Raw genomic sequence first — 25309 nt, 5'->3', positions numbered from 1 at the left:
CCATTAATTCAACCCACATGAATAATCTACCCATCTATCAGATGCTTTCATATCAATTAATGTCTTCAACTAGAAATAAATATTCATTTCCATGCTTCCAAAGACCTGGAAAACTTTAGGGAAATTATGGGATCGTGTTTGGAAAGCTGGAACACAGGGTGGAATGAGAGGTTAATTTCATTTCTGCCATTGTTTACGTCTCATTTAAACCTGCAGAGAAGGTTTAAAAGAATGGAGTGGAGAAGGAGAGGAGACAAACACCCAAATCAAATGAGGATCAAATGGAGCATGATTTCTATTAAGAGTTGTTTGTTTGATCAGAAATGATGGACCATCATGATGAAGAAGGTAAATGAAGATGATGCAGCACTTGTGTTGATTGTAAGATGAGAAATAAAATGTCATATTACAGTTGATCTTAAAGCAGAAGGGTGTGTATTCTAATACAAAACTCACTGCACAAGCCTTCCAGTTTTATGTACCTTTTCCTCCTCACTCTGATCCCACTTATCTCTTACTACAAGAAAAATCAAAATAAAGATATAAATAACAGAGGGAATTGCATCGTTTGATGCATGGAGATGAAACCTTGGCTTTAAATAAAGGTGAAAAAAAGATGAGATGGGGGAAATACCTACATTACAAAGAACAGGAGGCTATGTCAATGGGATGCAGAAGGTAGCTTCCAAAAGTTTTTGGTTGCAACAAGGATTTTTTCCCTTCCATGAGATTCGGGTTCTTTCTCATGTATGGTTGCCGTCCACCTTACAGCCTGTGCTATGCGACCTATTTTGTCTATAACTTCAGGGGAATCTCGAATCACAACTGTTCCTTCTGGACGCAATATTCGATCCATTTCCACCATCAAATCCACAAGGTTACACCTGCAAGTGAGTTCAAAAAGTGGTAATTCCAATCAGTCAACCTCATGATCCTATCGAGCACTTTAAAAACGTACTAGTAAATGTTGACTAAACATTTCTATACTATTAAAATGAAATTATGGTTCATTTGCCTTTTGGAATACAGTCCTCCCTTCCATCTATCAATTCCATACATTTAAAAAGGTGCTAGCAAAACATATACTATAGACTACGGAAAAGCGTTGTGGAAAAGAAAACCAAAATTTAGAAAATCCAAACTTAATATATTCAACTCAAAATAATTAGGAATTAAGAAACCAGTACTACCTTTGACCCGATCGTGCATAAAATTTCATTTACTTTTAGAGAATTTCATTTTTCTATTTTTTCTCTAAAGAGTATAACAAAACATATTTTTCCTTATAAGCTAACAAGTCATACAATAGCATATTACATAACAATATTGCAATATTTATCAAATGAAATTACAAATACTTGTCGATGTTGTTTCAACCAAGTTTTTATTTTTTGTATTCGGGGGCCTTTATTACAATGGAAAGATTACTTTATTTCAAGCAGGAAAGAGATCACAGAATAGTAAATGCCTGCTATATGACATTACCAAAAGCTTTTGAATAATAGCAGGCAAACTTCTTATTTCTGAATAGAATATGACAAAAAGATCATATTGCCACACTACACTAAAAATCCAAACAAATGCTAAGAAATCAAGAAACAGGTTAGAAATAAGTTATGGAGAATGAGATCATAAATTTAAAGAGTACCTGTTCTTGCCAGAACCTAGAATTTTTATCAATGATTCGATACTAGTTACATGGATGAGATCATAAGTCCGAGGGTATGTTGAGAATGGCTCGCACCTATCAGCACCAATCACAAAGAATAGCTAGTAAGAAAAATTCCTCATGAATATTAGCTTTCACTGTTCTACAGACTGGTTGTGAGCATTAAATCCCAGTCATCAACAAAAAGCAATGACACAATCTAGGAGACAAGCATATTGGAAAGAAATCAAGCCCAGTAAATAACCCTGGTTTTTAGCATCATTCCATCAAAGGTTTGGATCCCTTCAGTTCCAAACCCTTTCTGTAGGTGAATTACCATCTCTTTGATCCTTAATTTAGTAATCAAAACAAGGATATTCAAGCAGTTTAAAAAACCAACAGAGCAAGTTTTATGCTACTATAAGAAATGCAGATTGAAGAACCAACTAAAAAGGTGTCCATGTAGGCATGTAAGAAAGACAAGGAGATGAAAGCATAGAACTATGGTTCAGGGTAATGATTTGCATGATGAAGCTTCTATTCCATCACTTCACTATCTAGGAATCCTAATTATCTTACCAACTTTCATATTTTTTGTAATAAACAGGGGACCATATCCTGGTGTGATATGGACATGATGAATATCCACCCATGCAAACTTTCTGTTGATAAACGATATGAAGGTGGCTAATCTATGACTCTAAAACACTTCATTTCAACCCAGGTGCATATTTATTCCGTAGACAAGAGTAGCACATGACACAGTAACTCACCAATCATGGTAGACCCCAATAAGACCTCTGTCATAAATGACTCCCAGAGTTGATGGCTTGCGGGGAGGAACAACATTCATCACCCACACAGGATCAGACGTGAGTGCTGCTGCAAAACCTCCAAAGAATGCATTCATGTCCATAACATTGCGTATAGCTGCAGTCCCCAGCTTCAAGTTCAATGAGTTTTTATAGTATGCAACCCTCCTTGCCCACCGCCGAGTATCAGCTTCAAATACATCAATTCCATTCTTCAGAAGTGTTGCCCTAGAGGGAGCTTTTGTTAGCCTGTCTGGCCAGTTTGGTATCATCCCAACAACCTGGTCATCCTTGACAGAGGATATCCTCGTCACACATTTCTTAAGCTTGAAGTACCTGCAAGATTATCAAACTTAAATTTACAATTCCAACAAAATTGGTGAAAATGAATATTTGTCAACAGTGTTAGATCAGACTAGTGTGGTGTTGAGTTTATTAATTACACCTAGGAAGTTCCAACACATAGACAAAGTGCACACATAGTATAACATAACAGTATGACCACAAAAAATTACATATATATATATAACCATTTTCATACTCTAAGTTGTGGAGGGGAAATCAGAAATTAAGAATACATTTTTGAAGGCAATTACCATGCATAACTTGAATCATCAGATTCATCACACAATTCAAGCCCAAACTCATTTTGGTTGGGGAGACATGAATCCCCAGCAGGCTTTTTCCAGATAGCAGTGTTTCCATCCACAGCCTTGAGCTCATAACACAATGCTCTTGCCACTGCCTGGAGATCTGCCCATTCCTTATCTTGTTTAGGCCATAGTACAGGGGGACCAGAGATTACAAGGTACCCTCCTGGTCGAAGTAGCCGATCCACTTCAAGGAAATATGTTGCATCTGCAAATCCAGAACATTTTATTACAGAGCAAGTAGGAGGACAAGTAAGAAGTGTAAATTTCAATAGCCACATTGCATATAGAACTCACTATAAGCGGTAAAAGGGATCAAACATCGAGAGCAGTGCACCAAGTCAAATGAGAATGCAGGAAATGGCAGTCTACGAGTGCCAAGCATTGCCACAAGTGCAGGTATTCCTCTTTCCAGTGCAAATTGTATCTGTGATTTGTGTGAATCCCTAGGAGCAAATGAGAAAGTTAAAATGCCTTGATTTAGTAAGTACCCCCCAAAACTGGCAACCTGCAAGAGAAATCAATTTTAAGTGATCTTCCAAAAATATAGGGGAAAAAAAGGGCAATGGTTAGAGCTCAAATAAACACAGGAAAGCAGCTCCTACCCCACATCCCATATCAAGAGCCGTCCTTAGAACTCCACCAGTTAAAGGAATGTACTGTGAGAGTTTCTCAATATACTGTTCTGCCCCATCTGGGAACATTGTTCCACCCCCAGGGAAAATGAAGTACATGCCTTCTTCTTTCATCCATCCCTGGTGACCTTTCCTGTCAGCAATTTTATTGTGTGGCATGTTGCTGTGCCAGATCTGCAAAGGAGATAGACATATACTTCAAGTAGTTGTAATAATTTATGGCATTGAAAGAAAGCATTTTTTGATGGTTAAAAAGCAATATATTAAAACAAGGCACTCCACAAAAGCACTCAAAAGTACACAGGAAGTATACAAAGGACGCTTAAGAGCGCCTCAAAAAAAGAAAAAGGGGAACAACAAAAAACAACACTCCCTCAAATAGAGCCCAACCAATCCACAAAATCAACAATGGAAGAAGGGCTGGAAACTAAATATACCTTAGCCCACGCCTAAAGGTTACAAAGGAAAGAAACTTTAAGCCCTTGAACCGGACTCCCCTCGTTTTCAAAGGTCCTTTGTTTCTTTCCTTCCAAACTGTTCAGAAAGGGCACAAAGGAGCAGCTCGCCACACTTTTTTCCTCTTCTTACCCACAAAAGAACCGTGCCACCCTAACAATGTTTCTCTAATTGAGAAAGGAAGCACCCATGACATCTCAAAAAGAGAAAACAACAAGTGCCGGAGAATCCTTGCCATATTGCAATGCAAAAGAATGCAATCAAGTGACTCTTCCTCTGAAAGACACATGTAGCATCTATTAGCCAAGGCCCACCATCCCCTTTGAATCCGATCCAAGGTTAAGACCTAATTCCAAGTAGCCTCCCAAGCAAAGAAACCTACCCTTGGTAGCACCCATGAGTTCCAAATTACAGTTGCAAGGAAATCACTTTGTTTTTCTGGTTCCAAAGCCTTGTAGAGAGATTTGATAGTAAATTTACTATCCTTTGACTTTGTCCATACTACCTGATAATCCACATCCCTACACATCCTCCTTCCTTGCAATCTTTGAAAAAAACACTCCATAACAACCACCTCCCAATTGTTGAGCCGCTTAGAGAAGCGGGGGAGCCTATACTCTCCCTTCTGAATAGTTCCAAACATCCTCCACCCAAGTCTCCTTGGACGAAGCTATAATAAATAAGGAGGGAAAAGAGGTGCATGACAAATCGTCACCACATCACTTATCCTTCCAAAATCTCACCCTCCTCCCACGCCTCATAGAAAAGGCCATATTGCCATCTAGGATATCCCATTCTTTTCTAATGGCATTCAATAAACTACCTCATACCTTTCTCTCACTTCATAGGAGTGCCACCCTTCCTCTTCTTCCCCATACTTACCACAAGTGACTTGCCTCCAAAAAGCCTCCCTCTCCACTATAAAACGCTAACTCCATTTGCACAAGAAGGCCTTGTTGAGTAACAACAAATTCCTCACTCCCAAATCACCCTTTCCTTTATCTGAGCAGACAATAGACCATCTTATTAAATGAGGCTTTTGCTCAAGGGTCCCTCCTCCCTAAAGAAAATCTCTTTGGATTTGCTCTAATCTCATTTGCACTCTCCTTGGAATACAAAACAGGGACAAAATAAATAGACATATTGGAAAGAGTGCTACAAATTAAGGTAAGCCTACCCTCTTTGGAAATATACTGTCTTTTTTAAATCAATAATCTTTCTCGAAGCTTCTCCTCCACATCGTCCCAAATTGCCACAAACTTGAATTGAGCGCCCAAGGGAAGACCTAAGTAAGAAGATAAGAGTGAACCAATCTTGCAACCAAACTCTTGATCCAAGTCTTCTAAATTCTCTAATCACTCTCCTCGCTAGAATCAACTCATTTTTTTTTCTTTTCAAATTTACCCTTTAACTCTAACATTTTTTTTTTTTGATAAGTGAAAAGTAAGTATATTAATAAAAAAGAGGAAACACCAAAAAACCAGTGCCCTCGAAGTATACAGGGAGTATACACACCGCCTTCCCTTACTAGGAGCCTATCCAGTCTAAAAAACTTACAAGAGAAGAAAGACTCTCTGCTAAGGAAACCCTCACCCAAGACCAAAGATTACATACAAAAGAATATTTCAACCTTTCCTTAAACCACATAAGTGACCAACTCAAATAAGTAATTTGATTTAGAGAAGGCTTGCAGAAGACTAATGTGTCATCAACAAACAACAAATGAGAGACTTCCACTCCCTCTCTTCCTCTACCTCTGATCTTCCAACCTGGTAAAAACCCTCCTTCTTTAGCTCTCTTCAACAAATAATTGAGGGCCTCTATGACAATCACAAAAAGATAAGGGGAGAAAGGGTCCCCTTACCTCAAACCCCAAGCTTTGGAAAAAACCATAAGGAGTTTGATAATGATTAAGAAGCTCACTGTAGAAATACACCACTGAATCTAATTGATCCACTTAACACCAAAACCTATCTTTTCTAGCAACAAAGTTAAGAAATTTTAATTAACATGATCATACACCTTCTTAATATCAAGCTTGCAAAGAATACCACCATCATTGCCTTTCTGCACCGAATCAATAGCTTCATTAGCAATTAGAGAAGCATTAAGGATTTGCCTACCCTTCACAAAAGCACTTTGGGAATTGGACACCACCTTAATCACCACCTTCTTTAACCTATTAGCTAACAACTTGTAAAGGCTACTCACCAAGTTTATAGGCCTAAAATCCTTAAGATCTTCATCTCCTCCTTTCTTATGAATTAACACCAAAAAAGAGGCATTAATACTCTTAGCAAACCTCCCCTGCTAATGAAATTCCCTAAAGAACGCCATAACTTCTTCCTTTAAAAAATCCCAGCTAAATTGCTAAAACACCATAGAAAAATCATTAGGACTAGGAGCTTTATCTCCATAAGATCTGAGAGAGCACAAAACACCTCTTCCTCGAAAAACGAGACCTCTAGCATCATTGCATCCTCACCTTCTAAAGCCTCAACTGACAACTCATTGTAGCTTGGTCTCCACTCCCCTGTTTTGGGCAAAAGAGAGTGGAACATCAATACCACCCTTTCTTTAATCTCTCTCTCCTCTATTACCTAAGCCTCATTGATCTTGATCTTCACCATGGAGTTTCTTCTCTTATGGGCAGTGACCATTTTATGGAAAAAAGCGTAATTTTACCACCCTTTTTCAACCATAACTCCCTTGATTTTTGCCTCTAAGAGGTTTCTTCCATCAGCACCCACTTCTAATACTCTACCTTAGCCTGCTTCCTAAAGTTCTGCTCCTCCACGAACAAAGCCCTAGTCCCTTCCATAGCATCCCAAAACATCATCTGATTCAAGGACAAATCCTTTCTAGCAGTGGCACTGGCAAACACTTCTTTGTTTGAAGCCTTCAACTTAGCCTTTAGTGCTTTTAGTTTTTCAAATAGAATGAACTAAAGGCCCCTTTGAAATGGAAACCCAACACCAATTTCTTAGCAAATCCTTAAAACCATTCTCCTTTAACAAAGATATTCTCAAATTTGAATGGGGATGGGCCTTTCCTCAAGCCTCCACCATTTAACACAATTGGGAAGTGATCAAACACAGGTCTGTGAAGAAGACATTGTGCAATCCCACTGAAATAACATTCCCAATCCTCGGAGACTAAGAACCTATCCAATCTTAACTGAGATTGATTGTTCAAACCGCCCCTCCACGTGAAGGAACCCCCTTGCAAAGGGAGATCCTGTAGTTCCAAGTCTTTAATGACTTTTGAAAATCTTCTCATTGTTGAGGACAACCTTTAAATCTTGATCCGTTCTCTCATGAATCTAATTACATTAAAACCTTCTCCTATATACCAAGGATCTTGCCACAAACTCTTGATAGCCCCCAACTCCTCCAAGAAAGCTTCTCTAAGCCTCCTATTAGTAGGGCCATACACCCCTATAAAGACCCAACAAAAACCATCCTCAATGTTTTTAAACCGATAGGAAATTGAAAACTCCCCAATTTCCATACCATTCAGTTTCAGCACCCTGTTATCCTAAAAAATTAGAACCCCCCAGCCATACCCCAAGAATTTAGAGTGCTCTACTCCAAAAACTTGCCCACCCCTAGTGATTGAATCAAAATACAAAACAGGCTTTGGAACTTGGTTTCCTATAAACAAACCAAATCTGCTCTCTGAGACTTAATCACTGACTTGATGATTTTTCTTTTATCGCCATCATTAGCCCCTCTTACATTCCAAGATAGAATTTTTAGCCTTATTTACTAACAAAAACCAAACCCAACTCTCTTTAGAGTTAACTCTTCCACAACCTGAACGAATTTAATTGAGCACTCCAACCTTCTAAGCTCCTTATCTAACCTTGAAGACCCAAGCTTACTCCTTTTAGTGCCAACCAATTGTGTCTTTTGATCCTTCCTCATTTTCAATTTTTTGAGTAGAGCTAAGATTTCCTCCTCATAACCCTTAGTCGACATTCCTAGAAAACTTCTAAACTGAGCAAGGCAACTTGAGTACCAACCCTCATCTGTCTCCTCCTAATCCTCTAGTTGCCCCGCCTCAACGTCCCTTTCCTCTTGACTTTTGTTTCCTACCACTACTAGAGCCCTATCACCCCAAAAGAACACACCATAGAGCTACCATCAGGCATAATCATTCTAAAAGGACGAAAGCTAGCTTCCACTTCCTATGCCCGGGCCACAACCAGAAACATAGGCCTCTGCCAAAACCCTTTCTCGAAAAGGAGTAGAAAAAGAGAGACCTCACACCCCCAAAAGGACCAAAGAGGAAGGAGAGAAAGGCAGGTACTAGGCCACCTCAGCCTGGAGAGCCTTATCGATGAATGCAGTCCAAAACATCTCCGAAGATCTCTTCTCCGACACAAAGTCCTCTGAAGAACCAACTCCCCCACTCAGGAGCCCTAAGGAGCAATCCATGCCCCCACACTTCTCCCCCACACTTTCTATGCTTCCTTTAACTTAAACCCACACTCCTAGGCCCACAGCTCAAAATAACACCCTCTCCCTTCTCAAATCCTAGGGGCTTATGGGCCTTTTAAAATGTCAATGAGCTTGCCAACTGAGATCCACTGACCTCCCCTCCAAAAACTCCTAACTACATTCTCCTCCAAACCATCCCTTCCCCCTTCTGAAGTGACCCTGCCACAACCTCCATTTCCTTTCCCTCCTGCAGTAGCTTTCGAAATGCAGAAAGCTGCACTTTCACCAAAATAGACTCTCCTCCCACTAAGGGTCAACACGTCCACCCCATCAATTTGCAATGGGTGCATTTCCTTCCTCACGCCTTTGCCCGTGCATGAGCCACCTGCCTTGTCACCCCTAATCTCCAAATCTTGTGACCCACTATTGCAACTTCTCAGGATCACTTTAGAAAACTTTGGAGGAATTTCACACCACAGCTGGATAGAGAAACTTGGAGATCCAATCACCACCTGCAGTGAGGCTGGCAAAGCCCTCCCATCCAGTTTCACTAGGATCCTAGCCCACCGCAACTGATTTAAATCTGTCAGGTCTTCATCCACTGGGACAAATTTTCTGCAACAGTCCCCAATTTTCTTAATAAACTCCCGACTCCACAAGTGCAATGGAAGTCCCAACACTCTCACCCACGCCTCCTTATAGGAACCTTTCTTCACCACACACCCAATCTCTGGCTTCCACCTTGCCGGTTGTAGGATTCTCTCCTTAAGTCTTCTCGATCCTCTAGCAAATACCCTTTCTGCCTCCATACAATCTTTAAAGTCAAACAAAAGAAAAAACCCCTTGAAAACAGAGACCTTCAACCCCTGTTTCAGGGACCAAGTAATTGTTACCCATTTTCTCAACGTGAATGATTCTGAGGTCGATAAGGGGCCCTTTCCAAACCTCCCAACCAGACATTTCCTAAGTTTCTCCTCCCTACTTTGCACCTCTCCCTCCCCAAGTTGTAGCCAAGCTGCTTCCCCCACCAAGCCCATATTCTTCCTTGCTGCATTCACAAAGGACTCGCTTCCATTCACTGCCTTCCAATTACACCCCTTCTCAACTGAAAAGACCATTTTCTTTTTCTCAGCTATGGGGACAACCCCTAGCGAGCGCAATTTTTCCGCCAAAATGGGCCACTCCCCATGGATCCCCCTCCCCCTTCTGGAAAGGTCAAAGAAAATCTCTTTGACTCTACTGTAACTACATAGCAAAAAATGAACCTCCTTGCCCCATTCACCTGACATTCCAGCTTGAACTTCCTACCTCCCTTCTCCCACCCTTTGCTCTACTTCGACATCCCTTCGTCTATACAACAAACTTCCACCCCTTCCAGCAGGCAACCAAGACTGATCTCCCCAAACCTAACCCAGGTTGAGAAACCCTTGCCTCTCTCCACAATGACCCCTCTCAACCTCCCACCAAACTCCTCTATAGAAATATCAAAGGACTTTGAGTCCACTGCAAACCAACACTCACATAACAATCATTTAATACTCTGATCTTCTAGTTCAAGGTCTTGAAGTTTGAAGTCCTAGAATTGCAATCATGCCAAATATGCAGGAATATAAAGAATCCCTCGAATTCTCCATTAATGCTTAATCACAAACACTTAGCTTATCTACCTATCAAAAAAAAAAAAAAAAAACACTTAGCTTATCCATATTACATCCAAATCCCCTAGTTGTTAAAATCAAAGCATACTATAAAATCTAAATCAAAATTAAATGCAAAAAACGCGCAAATTCCACTTCCGCTGGAAAGCTTCTAACATTCCAGTTACTAAACAAGCTTAGTTCCTGCTTCAACCAGGAAAAATACCCTAGATAAAGTGTTCTATCATAACTACAATTAAGCATTAAAAAAATTAGGATTTTAATAGCTCATTAACGCACGATCTTGAAGTAAAACCATCACAGACATGTATACACAGACCTTATGCAAGCTGTCCGGCCACCGAACAGGAATATGGTACCCATCAGGCGGAGGAATCAAGCACAGCGGGGTCTCCGCGGGCAACGGACACTGCCGTTCCCGATAGAAATTCATCTCCCTACTGAGCTGACTGTTTCGCCTGGGATCCTCGCACGGCATGTGATCCACCTCCTCCGCCGGGCAAGCCTCGATCGCCTGCTGCTGCCCCGCCTCCACCAGCGCCACCAGCCTCTGCCGCTGCCGCGGATCCGCCGTAGAAAGCAGCAAGGCCTGCCTGCCGGAGGCCGCCAACGAGTCACCGAGAGGAGTAAACACCAAAAGGAAAAAAATAATCACAATGCCGAAAAACGACGCCGTCACGAGGTCCAAGAGCCGATACTGCCTCGCGTTACGCTTCGACGACGGCAGATTCAAATGCCCCATTTTACACCAATTCACAGAAAATCAGCACCACATTTAACAGAACAAACAACCAGAAAAGAAAAGTAAATCCTAGGGTATTGGATATTGGATTCAAGGCCTTCACAGATCTGATGAGAAAATTGAAACTGAAAACCTAGGGTTTCAGGTTCATAGGATGGAGACTGTGCAGGTGAAAATGGAGGAAAGCTTCTGGAGAGAGTGGAGTGTGAGAGTAACTTAAGGGGGCAAACAAAAAAAACAAAAAAACAAAAAGCAAAAACAAAAACACTTTTTAAATTCCACTTTTTTTTAATGAAATTAGAAGCATTTAGAAATAGTAATGAAATAAAATATGAATTATTCTATTTTTAAAATATAATGATAATATTCAAATATTTTAAAAAACATATTGAGATATAAAACTATTTTCATATTTAAAAATGTTATGAAATTGAAGAATAAGAAAATATTAATAAATTTATATTTAAAAGAGAAAAAAATATGAGTACATTTTTTAAAGATATTCTTTAGAATAGAGAATATATGTAATTCTCTTATTCTTTTGTTTTTCTATAAATAATTTCTTTATTTATATAAAATTATAAGATTAATTTCAAAATCGATATAACTATTTTAATTTAAAATTTAAGTTTTTTTTTAATTTAAGATTTATTTATTTTCTAATTATAATAGGTGTCATAAAATTAGCATATATCCACTTTTGGTGTTTATAAGTGTTAATAATTTCATACCTAATTTTTTTTTTTAAAGATTGTGATTGAAGTATAATTTTTCTTTATTTTAATTTGATAAGTGTTAGAAATTTCATTATAAGATTATTATTTTAGTTTTATAAAAGTTTAAGAAATCTAATTTAAATAAAATTAATAAATTTTTTTATTTCTTAAAATTTTAGGGAAAAAATATTAAACAAATTCTATTTGATTATGTCATACTCACCAACACAACAAATAATAATACATGCTTGTTTATTAAATAATAAAAAATAATTAATTATTTTAATTTGACATATGGGTTTTTTTTGTAGAGTTTTTCATGAAGTAACAATATTTTCTAAAACAATAAAAATATTGTTCCAATTTTTATTAAATAATTAAAAATTTATATAATATTAACTTTATTACCTAATTGTTCACGTGCATTGCACTTGAAAGAACCTTCATATTTTGGTTTTTTCTATTAAATAAAAAGTTTATAATAAGTCATAAAAAAAGTAGAAAAACAAACAAGCTAAATTCTGAAAACAAATTGCTTTGAGTAAAAAGTTAAAAAAACAAACACTCTCTTAGTCTTACTTAAATAAGTGATGATATTTTATAAAATTTAAAATACTTAAAGAAAAATATGTTATAACTTAGAATTTAATGGTAAATGGAAGTTATAAATGTGATTTTATTAAAATAAACATTTTAAAAAAATAATAATGATTTATTTGAGTTAAAACTTGATTTCTTCCTACAAATACTTTGTTCTTTAGGTATCAAATCAGGTATTGAAATGGTATTACCAATCAAGTCGTGTCATATGCATATTTTTAGATTCTATGATTTTATACTCAAATCTCATTTATTTGTTTATATTCTCATCCAACAACCTAAACTTTACCATATATATTTAATAATCAAGATGAGAATTTTCGGTAGCATAGTCTCATTCTCGTTTCGATCTTCATGCCTTGATTTTATTTATTGGCACCTTTATTTAAAGATTTGCATTTCATCATATATATATATATATATATATATATATATATATATTCAACAAAGTTCAATTTCAACTCTTTGTTACCTAAATATTTTCTTTCCTTCAACTTATCCCTGGAATGAAGCTAATTTATTAATGAATAATAAAGTCGGTGAGGTGGAAATCTCACACTTCAAAGAATCTTGACTTGATCTCGTGTTGTTGATTGCACTTTTGACCACTGTCGGCCAAGTTCTTTTACCTTTGAGCATGTGACTGAGACATGTGATCCCTAAAACCAGTGCATGTGGGCATTTAACACCCAATAAAAAAGGTCTTACTTTTACTATCGTACAAGCCCGGTTCTAAATGGTTGAAATCAGAGAGTGAACCAAGAAAAAGGAATTGAAAAATGAAAGCTTGAGCTTTGCCTCAGCTCAACTCGAGCCCTTTTAAGGAAAGAATCCAGTTCAGTGCCAAAGGAGAAGAGGTTTCCCCAAGTGGAATAATATTGCACTGCGACAAAAAGGTTACAAAAGAGAGTCTAAGGGTAGGGTTCTGGCAAATTCGTTAAGTGTCAAATTTCAGTCCCTGTTTGGAAAGGAGAAGAAGATGAGAGAACCAAAGATATGAGAAAGAATCAATGTGGCAACTAAGGTGAATAATTTTGAGTATATACACAACATATAATCCATCAATGTTGGTCATAGTTCCACAAACACCCTTCCTGCACCCATCAAAATGAAAACAGCTATAGAGCATGGGTCATTTTTCATTCCCCTCTTTTCAAAGGATTTTGGTTCTCCACATCTCCCATACTAGCTGACCAAGTCTGGACTTAATCAACATGGTAACACCTAATCCTCCGGGATATTGATGTTTATGGTTTCCTTGATGCCCTAAGATTGTATTCATGCTTGAGGAGGTTTGCTCGCAGCAGCATTGCCCTAACGTCACGATCAAACTCGTTGCCTGTCTGCAAAACCCGTTGGAAAGTTGCATTCCTTTGATCTGCATGTCGTGCGTAGAGAATTTTGTTATGTGAGTCGATCCGAGCCTGCATGAAAACAAGAGATTTGATCACAAAAACCAATGATGATATTGGTGTACAAAGGATGAAGTCAGGCTCTTACACAAACTGATAGGTTGTGTAGAAGCCTACAGTGAAGTTTTCTGGGTATATAACATCAACTAGTAACCTGTTTTCTTTACAAATGACAATTAAGGTCTAACAAGAAAAAAATTAGCAATGAAACAATACCTGTATTTGGTTGTCAGTAATCAAAGCTTCAAGCTCTTTCTCCAGCCCTGCAACACTCGTTTTGAAAGCATTAGCCATCATCCGCAGGTCAACAGACACGAAGGGATGCGTATACTGGATGAGGGCTTTGTGGCGGATTTGATTATACAGCATTTCAACATGGTCATGCAAATGGATGTCAAGTAACAGGTTTGTTTTGAGATTTCCAAGGTAATCAAGACATGATGCATAATGGCTGCAACAAGGAAAGAGTCTTCAGACTTGAAACTAAGAATACTGGAAAGAGAAATAAATCAAGACAACAGGCATCTATAACCTATCAAGCAAATAAAAGTAGTCATGTTATGAAGGAGCAGATGATACAACTCAAAGTAAGGTTACTTCAATGCATTTACCAGTTTTAAATGTTGATAAATAATTTTCTAAGCAAATTTAAATTAGTGAAATTTAGTGGCAGAAATAATGGTAATAGATGGATTTGAAGGACATCAATACAAGGATACAGATAGAATTACCAAGAGAAATCCCATGCCATAATTGAGGTCACATGGAACAGGGTTCATGATGCTTCCAGATAGCTAAATAAGCCATGCAGATAACAGTGAAAATAAAAGACAAAAATTACAATACTGATCAATGTAAGTTTTCTAAGTAACTGTTAACTTGTATGGACATTGCACTTGAATGGAACGATAGAATAGCAGGGAAAAAAAAGGAAGATAATGGGATGTTTTCTACATCAAATGTATGGTTTTCTGATAGTCTTGGTAAACTGTTTCAATTTTGCATTAACTTCTGTAATGTCACAATAAGTATTAAGAACATTTCTAGAGCTAAATCTTCCGAAGCGGGATGTCTGACTTGGTAAACTGATATAATTTCATATCAGCTGTGACACTAGGAAGAAAAGAAAGCATTCTCCTTGTCAAGGCTTTTTTTTTTTTCAATAAGAAGAAACTCCCAACTTTACTCATTATTTCTTTCCTAGGAAGGGATAAAAACCAAGTAAAAAATACCAAAATAATTGCAACAAGGATGCCACTCAGTCCCTTAGTTCATCCAATAATATTATGATATGAGCATGTTTGGGAGTGAATCTTATAAAAGTGTTTTTGCTTGTAGTTCTGTTATCAGTGATACTTTGTGCTTGTCTGAGAGTGATTCTGGTAAAAGTGCTTTTCGCCTGTAATGCCTTTTAGCTCTTCAATCAGAAAAGATCTTATGGAGAATTTGTTAGTATTTGAATATAAATTTAAAAAAAAATCTTTTATTAGTGTTTTTGGTAACATGTTACATAATAAAGAGTGTTTTATGGAAGAAGTGCCTAATAAGTATTAGTCCAAGAATCACTTCAAGTGATTCTCTAGATTTTTAGAAGTAAAATTCAAAACTTTTCCAAATGTCTAATTTTTACAAGCAAAGCACTTCCAAACATTAGGAAGCACCGAAGCACTTCTAACTCTCTCAAAAGCACTCTCAAAAAGGCTCTAAACCACTGTTGGAACATCTTGAATCATCACCCACTTGAAATGGACAAGAATGAAAATTAAAACTATAACAAACAAAGCTACTTTCCATCCAATAAAACAACTATATTTCATTTTATGCTGTGTTTGCTTCATTCCAAAGGAAAATAATTTAATTCATGGAATTTGAAATGAAATTGGATTTCCATTCCTTCATATTGTTTGGTCTGAGAAGGAATTGAAATTAAAACAATTTTTTTTCTATTGCTTGGTATTGTGAGACAGGTGGAAAAGAAATAATGCTGTTGTACTATTTTAACCCCGCATCAATCATAACTTTAAATGATTCAAACATTAAACATTCATAAATAAAACCAAACTAATTAATAAATTTAATTATAATAAATAAATTCATTATGATAAAATTAATAAAGAATATCATTTATCATTTAAAAAATTAAATGAACAATCATTACTAATTATTTAAAGTTTCTACACAAAACTAAAACAACAAATAATTCCTAGAAGGATTTAAGTTTCCTTAAATTCAACTTTTTAATTCACTCAAATAAAAAAATTGCTAGTAAAACTAAAAAAATGATTAATTATCATAGCAAAGAAATTTTTGCTTTAATCCCAATATAAATCTATCAGTAATTATAAAAAAAAAGACATATAACTAACATGATATAAGTGATATAAAAATAGAGATATAACTAAAATGACATAAGTAAGATTAAAATTCAGAATTCTATCCAAAAGAACAATTATTTACACTGCTAAAAAACATTAAAATAATACATTAATTATAATAACAATTTTTTTCCTTTCATTCTATACAAGAATCTATCTATTAGATTAAAAAAAGAAAGAAAAAAAAACAAATATCTATACTTATTTGAAATAACTTCTTAGCAAAGGTTCTACCATTAAAAAGCCATTGAAGTAGAAAAAGAATGCATGTACCAAGTTGCAGAGAATACTCTCTTGTTTTGGCAGTCTTTGTTTATAATACTCTCTTGCTTTAGTCATCAAAAAAAGTTGAAGAGAAGAAGATAGAGAAATAGAGGCAATGTTGGAAAAGAGGAAATTGCGATTTAGCTTCCTATTTAATGAAATTTAAATCCCATTAAGTTTTACCATGGTTTAAAGGAATTTAAAACTTAAGCTTAGTTTTTTGGGCGTTCTGCTTGTATACTTTGTATGCTGTTTCCGCCGCTTCTAAGACATGCTCTATTTACCTATCAAAAAAAAAAGAAAAAAAAGAATTCAAAACTTAAACATTGTTCCAGTAAATTTTTTGAAATTCTTTCCTTCTAAGAATTCCCTTTCTTCCAAACACTAAATTTGAGGCTTTGAAATCAATCCTAATCTTTTCCTCCCAAATCTCTTCCTTTAAATACAATGTTAGTTTAATCCCTAATGGAACTTTACATTTCCTAATAATCATATTTGTTTTAATTTAATCCTAAATGAAACTTTACATTTTTTGCTATTAGGAGAATGCCAGACAACATTGTGCAGCATGATTAGATAGCTATAAGGCAGACTAATAAAATCACAGAGATCACACATAAGACCATAAAGTTACCTTGAATAGAAATCATGAATAAGCTCCCTTACTTCAGGTACTAACTCTAAGAAGTTCCGGAAGTTGAGATTGTCTATAACTTTATTCTGCCAAGTGAAAGCATTCAATTAGAAAGCAATCATGAAACCATAGAGAAAAACAACTATTGAAAAGGAAAAACACTCAATAGATGCCTTCAGCTCTGTACGGTCAAAGCTTGCAAGTGCACAAAGACCACCATAGGTAGCAACATCTTGTGGAGCAATCACTTCTGTGTAGTTGTTCCCCAGTTCAGCACCTGTTTCCAAGAACTGTGAATAAACCAGAGACATTAATTCATTGATGGAATGATCAATTCAATATGGCGCATAATAATCTGAAAATTTCTCTTCTATGTTGCATCCAAGTAACCAACTCATTATTCCAACAAAATAACTGAGCATGTATTACTCAATACTCATGAAATTTCAGAGAAACACAGGTGTTCTTAATCTCAAACAAACATTAAAAGAAAACTTTTGAGATATCCCAGACCAATCATTCGTTAGAGACAAGAGATGCATTAAACTAGCAACAAATGGAACTCAAAAAGACAGATAATGGAAACAAGAGAAAATTTTACTCTGACACTAAATACTGCAAATGGATGTATATTCACTGCCTAGAGTGCCAAGGAAAAGAAAAGAACTGTGTGCCTCAATAGATATGCAGACAGAATGATCCACTTCCTGACCCCAACAATAAAAGAACATTTTGATAGAATCTGTATTAGCAATATCATAACTAGTAGTTGTATTATAAGGTGTAGCCAGCAAAGCCCATTTAGGATTGTCCCAGGAACCAGGGTTCAAACTCTTCTTGAGCTTATGCCAACCTTTCTAAAATACATTAGGAGTTCAAAAATTCAGCAGATCAATTCCTAGAACAGGTTATGACCAAAATGAACATTCCCACATGTATTTATGGAGTTGATTGACAAGAAAGCTTCATTTTTTTCTGATAAATTGATATTGTACACAACTAGGACATCACGCTTCTCTGAAGCCCATTACAGAGGGTTAATTAATCCATGACATAATGCAACAAAATCATTTTTTTCATAGGTAAAGAGAAATGCCAAAAAAGTGCCCCCAAAGTACACAGGGAATATACAAAAAGCGTTGATAGCGCCACCAAAAAAGAAAGAGGGACTAACAAAAAACAACACCACTCAATGAGCCCATATCCAATCCACAAATTCTACAATTAAGAAAAAGCCTAAAACTATAAATAATTTGGACCGCGCTCAATGATTACAAAGGAAAGCAAATCTAATTCTTTGATCAGAAAGCTCTTTGTTATTGAACGCCCCACTGTTGCTTTCCTTTCAGACTGTCCAAAAAAGATACAAAGGAGCAACTCACCAAACCTTTTTCCTTTTCCTACCCATAAAGGACCCTTGCCAACTTGAATGCATTCTTTCTAATTGAAGAGGAAGAAGGCTCAGAGGTGGAAGATGCCTAATAGATGCTACATGTGCAAAGAGGAAGAAGAAACGAATGTTCATATTCTTGTGGATTTGGCATGGCTAATATCTTGTCTGTGAGTCAGCACCTGTGCAAATGCTAACAATTTTTATTGTAGTTATTTCAGAAATTGCAAATCGAGTCATTTATTGAAACCTTACCAAAAGAAAAGGGAATAATTGGTTGGAACTTTTTATGTTTATGTTTACAAGACCAGAAAATTTAGAAATCTGAAGATTTAAGTGTTCCCTGACTTTTTTTTTCTTCTATCCTTTAACCATCTTTGTTTTAAACAATGGAATGTTGTTTAGTGTACTTTCGATTTCAATTACATAGACTGAGAATTCAGACTCGATGGATGATACTTTTGTTGTGAGTTCAAAATTAAGGATGATGGTCTCTTAAGATATCAAAATATTAAGACTATGGTTGACGGGATATAGTATGGAATGGGATAAGAGATAAGATGACATATCCAATCCTTGGTTTAGTTGATGATTGAATAGCATAAGTTATCTTATCCCTTATTATATCAAATGTTCAATCAAACATGCTGGTAGGATATATTATTCAACCTTTTTCTATATCCCCTCTACATGGAATATGATAATCCTAAGTTGAGATGTGGGATATATAAATCTCATAAATCATAAATTGATTCTTCTCATCCATTTTCTTCATTTTTTTTTCAATTTTCTATTAGTCATTTTGTGAAAAAAATTATTAAAAAATTAAAATTGTAGTTTGAAAAAGAAAATACTTGGAATATATGTTACTAATATATGTGTGTATATATATATATATATATATATTTAATATTTAATATATGCAAAATGTTTTTATATATTTAACAACATAATATAATATTTTTATTTAATCTTTTAATCATGAGCATTATTAATAAAGAAATAAAAAACACTTACTAAATGATAAATTATATAATAATTTTCATATAAAACTAAATATGGGAGAGATTCCATATTTTTTCAATAGCAAATATTGAGATATAGTATGATTTTTATTTTTAAACAAATATTGAATATTGAAATACATTATATTTTCTATTCCAATTTTCAGTCATTGTACAAACCAAATATGAGTATGATATAACATATCCTATTAGATAAAATATCCAAGCATATCATATCCAGTGGAAATGAAATTCTAGGATATGCATATACATTGGAAATGATATCCTAATGTATGTCTATTATATCATATCCTATCCTTCTAACCAAATGTAGTTTAAATGCACCAAATATTTGTTATCAAAACTTGTATATCTTAAATTTTCGTTCTTTATATTGTCCTTTTGTACTTTTATTAGTTACAATGTAGATATGATTTTGTTGGAAGAAATGGCTTTTTGGGGTTCTAAGGAAGAGACCAGGCCCTTGACGTTGGAGGAACAGAATGCTAGGCAGTTGGCTAAGAAGGACTTTAAGAAGTGGGTTTTGTTGGAAGAAGTTTTCTAGAGGCAAAAGCCTAGGGAGCTATGGTTGAAGGAGGGTGACAAAAATATTGGTTTCTTCCACAAAATGGCTAATGCACATAGGAGAAGGAACTATTTGGTCAGGATTAAAATTAATGGTCACTAGGTCTCGGAGGGGAGAAAGATCAAAGAGGGTGTGGTCTAGGTCTTTCAATCCTTATTAGCTGAAAATGGGGGGCCCAGTTGTTCGGGGCTGACTTTTGATGTTTTAGGGGATGATGAGGCAGTCTTGTTGGAGGTGCTGTTCTTTGAGGTAGAGGTGTTCAAAGTCCTCTTGGATCTCAATGGAGATAAAGCTCCAGGCCTAGATGATTTTTCCTTGGATTTTTGGCAGTTCAATTGGGACTTTGTAAAGGATGGATGGGGTGATGGGTGTTTTTTGGGAGTTCCATGAGCATGATAGATTCGTGAAGAGCTTGAATGCTTCTTTTTTGGTGCTTATTCCGAAGAAAGGGGGAGCTGAGGACCTAAAGGACTTTAAGCTAGTAAGCTTAGTGGGTAGCATCTACAAGTTGTTAACTAAAGTGCTAACAAACAAATTAAAGAGGGTTGTGGGAAAGGTTGTGTCTTATTCCTAGAATGTCTTTGTGGAGGGAAAGCAAATTTTGGATGCTTCTTTGATAACTAATGAGGCTATCAACTCATTGTTGAAGAGGAGTGCATGTGATGTAATTTGTAAGTTGGATATAGAGAAGGCCTATGATCATGCCAATTGGAATTTTCTTCTTTTGGTTCTTAACAAGATGGCTTTGGTGACCTATCAAAAGAAAAAAAAAAGATGGGTTTGGTGATAAGTGGATCAAGTGGATTAAGTGGTGTATTTCTACTGTGAGCTTGTCAGTCCTTGTTAATGGGTCTTTGATAGGTTTCTTTCATAGCTATCAAGGTTTGAGATAGGGGGACCCTCTCTCGCCCTACTCATTTGTGATTGTCATGGAGGCTCTCAGTTGTTTGCTCAAAAGGGCTAAGATTGACGGTTTTTTGTCAGGTTGGCGAGTGAGTGGTAGAGGTGGGAAGGGAGTGGATGTCTCTCATCTATTGTTTGTTTATGACATCTTAGTTTTTTGTGAGCTTTCTCATGATTAGTTGACCTATTTGTGTTGGTTGCTTATGTGGTTCAAGGCTATTTCTAGGTTAAAAGTTAATCTGGAAAAGAGTGAGCTAATTCCAGTAGGGAGCGTGAAGAATGTAGATGAGCTAGCTCAAGAGTTTAGGTGTAAGGTTGGTGTCCTTCCCTCTTCTTATTTGGCCTTCCCGTTAGGTGCTCTTTTTAAGTTCGTCTCAATTTGAGACAGTGTGGAGGAAAGGTTGCACAAAAGATTGACTATGTGGAAAAGGCAGGAGACTCACTCTAATCCGTAGCACCCTTTCTAGCATGCCTATTTATTTTATGTCCCTTTTTTGTATCTCGAGTTCAGTCAAGTTGAAGCTAGAGTAAATCCAAAGGGATTTTCTCTAAGGAGGAGGGGCCTTGGAGTAGAAACCCGACTTGGTTTGATGGGCTATAATCTGTTTTGGTAAAAGCAAGGGAGGGTTGAGGGTGAGGCACTTGTTGTCCCTCAATAAAGCATTGTTGTGCAAGTGGAGTTGGTGTTAGGCAGTGGATAGGGGGGCTTTTTGGCAAAAAGTCATCAGTGAAAAATACGGGGAAGAGGATGGTGGGTGGAAATACCGCAAAGTGAGAGATGGGTATGATGTTGGCATTTGGAAAACCATAAGGAATGGGACTTTTTTTGGAAGCAAAGTGGCTTTCTCTATGGGTAATGAGAGGAAGTTGAGATTTTTTTTGCTCTAGCCACTTCCAAAGAGGCTTGGGTGGCGGATCTTCTTCTAATGGGGGTTGTTGGGCTCTCCGCTTTTCTAGGAGGCTTAATGATTTCACTTCTCTAGAAGGCTCAATGATTGGGAGGTGGATATAGTCGAAAGGTTTTTCCTGAGATTGCAAAGGTGGAGGGTGAGTAGCAATGATGAGGATAGATTGGTGTGGGTAGGGGAGAAGAGCAGAATTTTTTTTTGTTAAAGCTCTGTACAAGGTTTTGGAGCTAGGAGGTTCTTCGAATTTCCCAGTTGCAATCATTTGGAATGCTTGGATGCCGCCTAAGGTGAGCTTCTTTACAATGGGAGGCTACTTGAGATGAAGTCTTAACATTGGATCATTTAAAGAGGAGAGGGTGTTCAGTGGCAAACAAATGTTTTCATTGTCATGAAAAGGAAGAATTGGTTGATTACATTCTCATCCATTGTGACAAGACTCGGGTTGTTTGAAACCTCATGTTTTCTCTATTTGGTGTGTCTTGGGTGTTGCCCTCTTCAATGAGAAAGATTTTTTTTTTGATAGGTAAAAGTAATTGTATTAAAAAGAAAAATATACACGATGTATACAAGGAAACAAAAAAAAAAGCGCAGACATACAGATATAACTGCACCTTATGGAGTTCCTAACCAATCTACATAATCAAGCATTGACAAGGAGCCCTCCCCAATATACAATCTTACCCAATCCCAAAATAGATACAAAAAAGAACTTTTTAAAGAATGATCTGAACATTCACAGTTCTCAAAAGCTTTCCTATTTCTTTCCCTCTAAATAGACCAAAAAAGGCATAACAGAGCAACCTTCCAAGCCTTATTCCTTTTTCTACCAACAAAAAAGCCTCTCCAACTCAAGAGTAAACCTCTCACTGAAGAGTGCATCACCCATTGAACACCAAATAAAGCAAAAATAAGCTACCACAATATACGAGCTTTCGGGCAATGATTGACATTAGTTACATAGCAATGTTATTTTGTCAAAGCACTAAAGTTCCAAGAAAAAATTGGCACCAACTAAACTAAGAAGCACACAAGAAGGGTTGACAAACCTTCTCAAGTGGAAGGAAAAAAAATGGTAAATTTTTTTAGGATAAGTGGAAGACTTCAAAAACTCTTCAAGATCTAATTTATTTCTATTCCTCTTTCTGGGCATTTCATACCACTGCTTTTAAGGCATTCCTTTCATTGTTGTTCAGCTCGATTGGTTCACTATTTATATAACAAAAGGGTTAGGATAACAAGGAGAGGAGCATTGATTAGGTTTCTTTTGGAAGGAGATGTGTTAACCCTTATGGTGTGATGAGATACAATTGTATATTCTCATGTGGTACTATACTAATCTATAGGTCTACATGGTATAGTGGAGGAATTCAATCATACACATTTGATAAGTTACTGTATTTTTGCAGAGGATCTCCCATCCTTCTCATGTACTTTTTATTCATATTTAAAACATACATTGTTTCTAATTTAGAGAGAGACAGAGAGAAGGGCTGACAAACCTTGCGAGCAGCAAGCTTGTACTTTTTAGCTTCCAAATGAGCCAATCCTGCAGCACAGCGCAGCTTTGCAACTGTAACAGGGTCCAGTGCCTCAGGGGTTTGTTCTGCTTTGCTAACATAGCTTGTGACATGAGTGAACTGACCCATCTCAATGCTGACCAAAATTGCATTCAAACACATATGAATGATATGCTTTGATGTAGTACAATAGTCACGAGTTCGAACATAATTCTTAAAAGCATCCGCAAGTAAACCGTGGGCATAGTAAAAATCTCCGAAGTCATTGTATCCCATTCTTATGCTTTCTTTGATTAAATTTGTCTGCAGAAAGGATCACACCATAAGGAGGCAAATTATGAAATTCAGAATGGGTACTTCAGCCATTCGCACAAAGGTACGTTACCCCTATAACCTACCAAAACCCTTATGTATATCACTAACTACAACCATATACATTAAAAAGAACTAACATAAATATATTCAAGGCCATGATTGTTGACACAATAAACACAAGCATAATCAAATACTCTATACTATTACATAAAGGAAAAGACATTGAGGAACCCCATGTGTCTTACTTTATATTGTACAGAGTTCAAAAATTTTGATGGCAACTTCAACTATTCTAAATCATAGCATATACACCTAAAATATGTCTCTGATATAAAACTTTCTAATTTCTTCTCCTTCACCACATTTTAGCAGCGACCAAACATCCCACACCAAAACTCAAAACCATCAGTTTAGATTTTTTTTCGCTGTTTGATAAATGTGAGTTAAAAATTTTCTGTAAGGATTAATTTATTTTACAATTGGAAATCCCAATTTCTTTCACGTCCCATGGTTCCTCAGCAACAAAACAAACGAAAACGAAAATCCAAATCATAAACAATTCAAATACCATGCTCTACACGCACAGGGGAAAAAACAAAAGAAAAGGAAAGAAAAAGGAAATTATGAAATCGTTCATTTCAGCGGGATTTCCTCAGCAACCAAATACACTCAAAAGAAAAATCCAAATTGCAAAGGATTCCAACACCATACCCTGTAAGCATTAAGTTCATTCTCTAGTTTCTCCTTCCTCTGGTCGGCTCTTCGCTCCACCGACTCCGTCCACACCAGGTCCAAACCATACTGAGGTCCCAACCTTCCATCAATCTTCTGCACTACCTCCCTATAGAGTTGCGTGTTCTCGCCCTTTTTTATCTCATCGTATGCCATCCGATACGCCTCCATCTGCATCTGACGGTTCTCGCATCGGTCGGCGATGAAGAGGAGCCTGGTGATCTTGGTTCGCCCACTGTAAAGGCTCGCGTAAGCTTCGATATCGAGTGCTTCCCCGCTTATGATTGGTCTGTTGCGCTTTGCGTCACCGCCGTTGGAATAGATCTCGTCGATCATTGCCCCCGCAGACGATTCTTCTTCACCTTCCATGGTGTGAATCAAAACCACTTCGCTAGGGTTAGGGCTTTGGAGTAGTCCTCTGCTACTGCCTGGTTCTCAGTGCTCTTATTGGGAGGGAGATGGGTTGGCACGTGGGAGTCATGTCCTTTTGGGTCCTACGACGTCGCTTCTGTCTTAGTAGGTGGGCTCCAACCCGCACGAGTTGGATCCCCCAACCCGATCCGGACTCGACCAACTTAAGTCACAAATTGGACGGGTTTAGGACACAAAAAATGTTTTAAGTTCTTTCTATTGATCATAATATAAAATTTGTTATAAACTAAACCTAAAGATTAAAAAAATTTCCAATAAGATTTTTCTTATTAAGGTTTTAATGAAGTGTATCGGAAGAATGATTATCATCCAAAGGAAAATATTATAATTTTTATGAAAATTTATGGATAACAATACTATTGCTATCTTTATATTAAAGTTAATTTCATTCGTCTCCTTTTAAGGTTTTGGTTAAATATGTCTAACTCTTATAAATTTGAAATTTCATTATACAAATGTATTTAATAAAGGAAGATAT

General features: G+C 36.6%; 2 protein-coding genes across 4 annotated transcripts; both read right to left on the bottom strand.

Annotated features, from left to right (window-relative positions):
• Positions 1–271: 271 nt before the first annotated feature.
• LOC100255820 (probable pectin methyltransferase QUA3) lies at positions 272–11297 on the bottom strand. Of its 3 annotated transcripts, none has more exons than XM_010663261.3 (8): positions 10621–11297; positions 3716–3919; positions 3408–3618; positions 3057–3318; positions 2422–2796; positions 1649–1744; positions 635–884; positions 272–517 (listed from the first exon to the last, which is right to left on the bottom strand). In XM_010663261.3, exons 1-7 carry the CDS (start codon positions 11041–11043, stop codon positions 662–664), a joined length of 1794 nt encoding a protein of 597 aa, XP_010661563.1. In that variant the 5' UTR covers positions 11044–11297; the 3' UTR covers positions 272–517; positions 635–661. The 3 variants fall into 3 exon arrangements, with proteins under 3 accessions (XP_010661563.1, XP_010661564.1, XP_002272714.1); XM_010663262.3 differs by having other exon boundaries at positions 639–884; XM_002272678.4 differs by having other exon boundaries at positions 272–884.
• A 2059-nt stretch (positions 11298–13356) lies between these two features.
• LOC100250638 (COP9 signalosome complex subunit 1) lies at positions 13357–24947 on the bottom strand. The gene is made up of 6 exons (XM_002272859.4): positions 24379–24947; positions 23335–23655; positions 17218–17334; positions 17045–17130; positions 13988–14222; positions 13357–13783 (listed from the first exon to the last, which is right to left on the bottom strand). The coding sequence occupies exons 1-6, from the start codon at positions 24766–24768 to the stop codon at positions 13607–13609; spliced, it is 1326 nt and encodes a 441-aa protein (XP_002272895.1). The 5' UTR covers positions 24769–24947; the 3' UTR covers positions 13357–13606.
• Positions 24948–25309: the final 362 nt, after the last annotated feature.

Source organism: Vitis vinifera, chromosome 15 (assembly GCF_030704535.1).
Source record: "Vitis vinifera cultivar Pinot Noir 40024 chromosome 15, ASM3070453v1".
Taxonomy (NCBI): Eukaryota; Viridiplantae; Streptophyta; class Magnoliopsida; order Vitales; family Vitaceae; genus Vitis; species Vitis vinifera.
The sequence above is the reverse complement of the archived record's forward strand: the minus strand, read 5'-3'. Positions and strand labels throughout refer to the sequence as shown.